Source organism: Dunckerocampus dactyliophorus, chromosome 9 (genome assembly GCF_027744805.1).
Source record: "Dunckerocampus dactyliophorus isolate RoL2022-P2 chromosome 9, RoL_Ddac_1.1, whole genome shotgun sequence".
Lineage (NCBI taxonomy): Eukaryota > Metazoa > Chordata > Actinopteri > Syngnathiformes > Syngnathidae > Dunckerocampus > Dunckerocampus dactyliophorus.
Genome location: NC_072827.1, coordinates 20,875,795 through 20,883,342, shown reverse-complemented (window position 1 = coordinate 20,883,342; position 7,548 = coordinate 20,875,795). Strand labels below are relative to the sequence as shown.

At 41.6% G+C, this 7,548-nt stretch overlaps 1 protein-coding gene across 2 annotated transcripts; it reads left to right on the top strand.

Moving 5' to 3' along the window:
• Positions 1 to 6,844, top strand: upf3a (UPF3A regulator of nonsense mediated mRNA decay). 2 transcript variants are annotated; one of them, XM_054787112.1, is made up of 10 exons: positions 1 to 193; positions 1,754 to 1,860; positions 1,939 to 2,045; positions 2,219 to 2,317; positions 2,387 to 2,497; positions 3,476 to 3,531; positions 3,605 to 3,763; positions 3,827 to 3,954; positions 4,850 to 5,156; positions 5,614 to 6,844. In XM_054787112.1, the coding sequence occupies exons 1-10, from the start codon at positions 62 to 64 to the stop codon at positions 5,803 to 5,805; spliced, it is 1,398 nt and encodes a 465-aa protein (XP_054643087.1). In that variant the 5' UTR covers positions 1 to 61; the 3' UTR covers positions 5,806 to 6,844. The 2 variants fall into 2 exon arrangements, with proteins under 2 accessions (XP_054643087.1, XP_054643088.1); XM_054787113.1 differs by having other exon boundaries at positions 4,850 to 5,144; positions 5,614 to 6,843.
• Positions 6,845 to 7,548: the final 704 nt, after the last annotated feature.

Sequence of the window (7,548 nt, the reverse complement as noted above, 5' to 3'; positions counted from 1 at the left end):
AACACCGCAAAGGCAGACGTTGCCAGGCTAGGCGAGGAAAAACCTTGAGAAATGGATCGAAATGAGGTCTGAAAAAGATCAAATGACGGCCGCCAAGGACAAAGGTGTCGTGGAGATCAAGTTCAGGGACAACTCGGGGGAGCTGGACAACATTCCCAAGCAGAAAGAAGAGAAAAAGGAGGTTTTTACGAAGGTACGACAGAGGCTTCTATTATTGTTTAGTACGTGTTGGAACAAACATGGCGGACGGCGAGAGGTTTTCAGGACCGCGGACAGAGACTCATGGAAATGTCTTATTTCCACCCGAATTTACCTTATTTAATCCTTCGGTTTGGTCAGTATTGGCACATGAATGACTTTTGTGGGTGATTGAGAACGTATACGGAAGCGTTTAACAAACTATCTTCACGGACAGTTTATAAGGCATTGTACATCCTCACATTCCAAGTCAAGACCTCTAGCAGGAACAGTAATGCACTTAATCACAGTGGTAACCAGTTATGATACAACATTTTATGCTAAACAGGGTGCCCAACATATAAGAAACATCTCTCAGTAACTCTACACCAAACAATAATTAACTGTGACACAAATGCATGTCCTTATTATCATTGTAATACAGTCCTTGTACTGGATGTGCTGTATGTGCTTGGTGTGCCTACTAAAGTGGCCAGTGTCCTCCCTTAAGAAAGTCAGGCATAATGAATACTACTAAAACTACTACTATAGTAATTATGACTTTTGCAAAGTGTCTGCAATTCATGCACGGTACTCCAGCAACTGCTTCCCTGCATGCTACCATATAGTGAGATAGTAGATGTATAATGACGTGTGAATTGTCTTTAAGATAAGTGCCCGCTTACAGTACAGGCCAAAAGTTTGGACACACACAATACAACCCCATGGTCCCAGCCCCATTAATAAGTCAAGAAATTCCACTAAGTAACCCTGACAAGGTGTACCTGTGAAGTGAAAACCATTTCAGGTGACTATGTCATGAAGTTTATTGAGAGAACACCCAGGGTTTGCAGCGCTGTCAAAGACATAACATTTATGTCTAAAATATAAGACATATTTAGAGTTATTTCACACTTTTTTGTTAAGTACATAATTCCACGTGTTCATTCATAGTTTTGAGAATCTACATTGTAAATAATCATGAAACTAAAGAAAACGCATTGAATGAGAAGGTGTGTCCAAACATGTGGCCTGTGCTCTACATGGAGCCCAGAAAACAAAATGAAGTTGTTTTTTTAAATCACCCGTGCATGTTATAAGCCGCATGCACACACGTCCAATGCTGCACAAAGTGAAACCAACAGCTGTAAGTGAAGAAAATATTTCTGTTTTGATGCTTTATTTGTAGATGAAATAGAATGTTAAAATGTTGGCGTGAGGTTTGAATGTCGCCAATGGCTGAGCGCCTCCATTTTTATCTGTACTTCCTGCTGATTGGTTGTTGATGCTTGTTGTTGATGCTTCATAATCATCATGATCGTCATAAAGCACAATGAATTTCATCATCATCATCACCATCTTTCACGATCATTCAGTAGTTGTGAGTACCTATACACTGTACAATTTGAATTGCATGTAATACGTGTGAGAGGCATATATTTGGGTTTAGATTAATTAAAATGGGTGCGGCCATTATTTGCGGTATTTCATCATTCCTTGGGTGTCTCAGATCTTTTGTAGTTGATGCAGACTAACATTACTAACATTAAACTAATATTTGATTGACTGGTTGCAGGTGGTCATTCGAAGGCTCCCACCTCACCTGTCCAAGGAGCAGCTAGAAGAACAACTCAGCCCGCTGCCGTCCTACGACTACTTTGAGTTCTTCCCGGCCGATCAGAGGTATTTTTCTCATCATTCGTACAATAACACCCCCTTTTTTTTAACTGTATCAACCCCTTTTCTCTATTGTGTCCGCAGTCTGTACCCCCACCTGTTCTCCAGAGCCTACATCAACTTTAAAAACCCGGAGGACATCCTTCTATTTCGAGACAGATTCGATGGCTATGTCTTCATCGACAACAAAGGTGATGGTGTTATCTTCTTTTTCTACCAGCTTCTTTCAGCCTTTGCACACAGCAGCACTTTAGAACTCCTCCGTGAACTTCAGCTTTACAGATGCCATGTCTCTCTGCAGGTGATGCGTGTTGGTGTAAATGATGTTGACTGCGTCATAAAATACGGTGTCATGTTTTTTCAGGCCAGGAGTTCCCTGCTGTGGTCGAGTTTGCCCCCTTCCAGAAGATCTCGAAGAAGAAGCTCAAGAAGAAAGATGCTAAAGCTGGAAGTATTGAGGAAGGTAATGAGATATCCTTAATGTGGCCCATGTGAACAGGCAGACACATTTCATGTAAATTCTTCCCCTTAGACCCAGAATACAAGCGCTTCTTGGAGAACTACTCCTGTGATGAGGAGAAGTCCATGGCCAACCCCGAGACCCTGTTGGGGGAGATCGAAGCCAAAACCAAAGAACTTATAGGTAATGTCATTTAACCGTATCGCACATATGTCAAACTCAAGGCCCAGGGGCCAGATGTAGCCCTCGAAAACCTGGGAATAATGTGCGTCAATTATGCACTTCACCTTTTTACTCGTGAATGTATTTGTTCTTTCATTTTGTACTGAATTGTACTGAATTGTACTGAGTGCAGTTCTTTTGTACTTTAATACTGTCTGGTCATGCAACAGGATAATCCAAGCATTTTTGGTCAACAAAAACAAATACTTGAATGTCTGCTTGATCCCTTAACCATCTCGCTTCAGTTCTCATTTCAAAGCTATCAATTATCCATTGATTTGTAAAAATACAGTAATGAAATGCATAGGCAATTGTGTAATAATATTATGAGGTTATAGCCATGTGTATATACTGTATATACTGTACTGACAGTTACAAGCGGCCCTCTGAGTGCAGCCATAACTGCGATGTGGCCCTCAATGAAAATGAGTTTGACACCCTTGCCATCAAGTCTCCTATAGTCACCAGGTGTTTTTTTTTTTTTTTTTTTACAAAAGCAAATAACCACCAGGGTCTCTAATGAATGCAACGTCACATAACATTTGCTAAACAGCTTTGGCTGTAGGCAACCTCCCAGTGTAGTTTAAAAAAAAATGAGATGGCAGTAGCTGCATTTGAAGTATCATGAGCAACGTGATTTACCTCTGCATGTGCTGTAAAATGTTGCGACTCAGCTGATGAACTCATGAAGCGTGTGCAATATACTTGTTAGGAATTGACCGTGTGTGCAAAGAGAGCAATTTTTTTTACACTTTCTCCTGCACTCCACACCATTATTAAAGTTAAGTTTGCATTTTTCAAACTTAAGCCTCTGTAATTATCGCTTGCTTCCAATTAACCCCTTGTTAATGAGCGCATTTACGGTAATAACGTTAGGTTATATTGAGGTAGTAATTTAGCTGCATCCTACTAAGAGCTGTCCCTAATATTTTGCTTCAGCCAAAAGGACAACACCCCTGCTCGAGTACATCAAAAACAAGAAAATGGAGAAACAGGTAAGACACATCAACAAAAACATACAAATGTTAGTTGTTTGTGGTGATAATTTTTAAAAATCACAACAATCAGAGAATACGAGAGGAGAAGCGAGAGGAGCGCCGTCGACGGGAATTTGAGAAGAAGCGCCAACGGGAGGAGGAGAAGCGCAAGCGGCGTGAGGAGGAGAGGCGCAAACGCAAAGAGGCGGAGAAACAGAAGAAACTGTCGGACAAAGACATCAAAATTAAGGTAGAAGTGGTCTATTACGTGCAGTGTGTCCTGTGACTGGGGGGTTTAATGGTGGAATTACAGCTCCTGAAGAAGAGTGACCGGGATGACGATGCCGACTCGGACCGCATGAAGGACAAGAGCGATGAGACAGACAGAGGAAAATGGGACAAATCAAATGGACAGATGAAGTTAAAGGACCCCAAGGAAAAGTAAGCTTGGTCAAATATTTTTTATGTGTGATGCCACCATATAAGGGCACTACAGATGGCAAATAGGAAAAGTGCGATGATAACCATAGAACCAGAAATACAGAAATTTAACTGATTGTACAATGTAGACATCTGCAAACCTTGGCTTGGCTGCTCAACACAATATTAATACTCCTATTAATAATGAAAATAATGACAATAATAGTAACTTATACATTAACTAATACATTATGTTTTTAATGAATTTGATAATAATAATGAATTAATACAATTTTTGCCTCTCATCCAAAGTCAGCTGGGATAGGCTCCAGCCTACCCGTGACACTAATCAGGACAAGTGGTATAGAAAATGGATGGGCGGATGGAATTACATTTAATTTAATCAATCAAATTACAGTATGGCATCAATAATTGAAAGAATGGTTTTACTACACTTACTATACAGTGCTTAACTTACTTTTAAACTAGTATGAGTGCTAAGAAAGTTACAGAATTAGCATTATTATTGTTTACTTTTATTTTGTTTTATACAGCCACGAACCTCTTTTTATACTTTTTACACTTACGTCAGTTAAAAGTGTTAAAAGGTTCTTTTAAAAATTACCTTCAGATTAATAAATGTTTTACAATGGCCACAGTTTGGTACAGAAAGGGATTAATTCCATCCATCCATCCATTTTCTATGCCGCCTATGCTAATTAGGGTCGTGGGGGCATGCTGGATTCTATCCCAGCTGACTTCGGACGAGAGGCGGGGTACACCCTGGACTGGTGGCCAGCCAGTGGCAGGGCACATATAGACAAACAACCATTCACACTCACATTCATACCTATGGACAATTTAGATGATCTAATTTGAGAAAAACAACAATTGCAATGTCTTCCGCGGCCACTAGAAGTCAGGCTGAGAGTGACAAGGAGCAGCAGCAGCAGCAGCAGCAGTGCCGCCGGCAGCGAGACAAGGATCACCGCGGTAAAGACGAGGAGAGGAAACGCCAACGGCACCACTACGACTTTGACAAGTTCCCGCGGCGCAAAGACGAGACCAAGTGGGGCAAGGGCTACTGTCAGGACCGCGCCAAGAAGGAGGGCCATCACCACATCTACACCTTCTGCCCCGATGGTGGCGACAAGCAGATGAAAGAGGACAGGGACGATCCGGGAAACAGGAAGGAGCGCCTCCGAAACAAGGTGAGCCAGAAGGTGAGCATGAGAGGGACGTCATGTTTGTACTTTTCCTCTTAAATTTGTTGCCCTCCCTGGTGGAAACGGGGGCTGTTACTGGGTAGCAAGTTGGTGCATGTCTGAATAAAGGTGCGGGTGGAGGTATCTATTTTCACGTTTTGCTGTTACACTTCACTTGCATTTGGGGCAGTGACCTCACTGGAACCAGCAGTTGGAGCAGTGGTTAATGGCAAATACTTAACAATAGAAATGCCAAACAATGTAACAACGTGTACTATACTGAAGTGAGTGGAAATGGGGCTGTTGTTTGTTAGAATGTGGTACAGAACTGAACCAAACCACTTGCTGGAAATGGGCAGTTAGTTAGTCAGTTAGTTCAAATGCATACTGTGTTGAACTGAATTGAACCAAATCACTCGGTGTAACCTGGGCTTCGGTTTGGTCGTGACCTTCCCTCTTGTTGCCCTCTTGTTAGGACCGTCCGGCCATGCAGCTGTACCAGCCCGGCGCCCGCAATCGCAAGCGCGTCAACTCGGTGGGCAAAGGGTATGACTGTCTGCCGCCTGAGCCTGAAGTGGAGCGCTGTTTTGAGGTGGTGGCCATGGCATCGGTGCTGGATAAAAGCTACAACAGTAAAGAGGAGCACGAGCACTCCGGGTGTTTGTAAGAACTCTGACCATCACCCTTATAAATACAACAGCGTAGTATTTGTTACACCTGTTTTTGTTCAAGTACTACAGTAGAGCTTGTTTTTATCCAACTGTGACTATTTTCATACGTAAGCTTTCCACATGTGTCAACTTTACGCATGCAAATATCAACTAAGCCAGCCAGTTTGTACTGTATATTCATATGCTAGTTTCCTAAGGGGCTCCATTTTGTGTGTATGTGTGTTTAATCCAGAGCAAAGCTTTATATATTTTCATTCGAGGAACGTTTCTATGAGGAACTCCCTAGAAAATAAACAATTTGATGCAAATGTAAAAATAATAATTCTAATTTCGTAGGCCCATTCTTCCTGTTATTGTCAGCCTATGTGAAAGCTAAGCTAATGCTAAAGCCGTTGTTTTCCAAGCCTTACGTATCTTATTTTGCACATGAATTGGCTGCGTTGTACGACAATAAACACATTATGCTTATGCACTATCTGGCCTCCATCCATCCACATACTTCTCAGATATTCAGGCGTAAGCAGGGCTATTCAGGCTATTGGTTCTGTAATGTGGGAGCCTGCGAATGCCTGTGTATGCACACTCTTAGGGGCTCCTGGCAGAGGTATGTAACTATCACACTTTGGGCTCCATGGGGGTCATTTGCCGTGGAGAATAATCACCCTGGTTGCCCTCCAAGGGAGCATTGACGTCTCACACCTTGGGCATCACTCTTACGCTGGATTGGTGGTTTTGCCCACACTGGTCCCACGGCTATTGGTCAAATGAGTAGGGAGTGGCTTGTTTTATATGCATATTTCAAACTTATTATCATTTTAATTTATGTCATATATGATTTAATGTACTTCTGATTTATTTACATTATATGAAATATATTGTGATTGGCGTTGATGGGGATGTCATGCAACTTCATGTCAAAAAATCCAAACTGTCCCTTTAAATTCAGTTGTCATTTGCAATTATTTTTGCATCCCTTTCTCCATGTCTAACAAATTATTCAATAAATAAAAGGTGTGTGAAACGGATTACGGATTATCCTGATTTACATTATTTTGTATGGGGAAACGTGCCTTGGTTAGATGTCCGTTTTGGTTTGAGTCGAACCTTCTGGATTGGATTAATGACGCTAACCAAGGCACCACTGTACTACTGTCCACAGTACGGCCCTTTTCATGCAGGAATGGTCACATGGTGCATTTCCTCCTTCACGCTCCATCTTTCCAAAGCTCAGTGTTGCTATCTCACACTGCAGCTGGTGTTTCTGCAGGCCCTCTCACTTGTTGTGCTTATTAAGGTGAGTGATCAATTATTTGGCTACTTTATTTTACTTTTGAATGCAAATAAAATTAAGTAATTTTATATGCTGAGTGTCCAAATGTATGATGTGCTATGGTATGGTATGGTTGAATTTATTTCAAACATGCATACGGGTTACATTGGAATACTTTGTTACAATTCACAATTCCACATGTCTGAAAAGGAGTAGGAAGAAGCAGATCTTAATTAATCCTACCCCCCCCATCTTATGTAATCTTACCCCCCTGTTCGTTTGCTAATACATACAGTATGTTCACGTCCTGTATTCAACATGTACTATTTACCTCCAGTTTCCTCCCACATTCCAAAAACATGCATGTTAGGTTAATTGGAGACTCTAAATTGTCCATAGGTATGAATGTGAGTGTGAATGGTTGTTTGTCTATATGTGCCCTGCCATTGGCTGGCGACCAGTCCAGGGT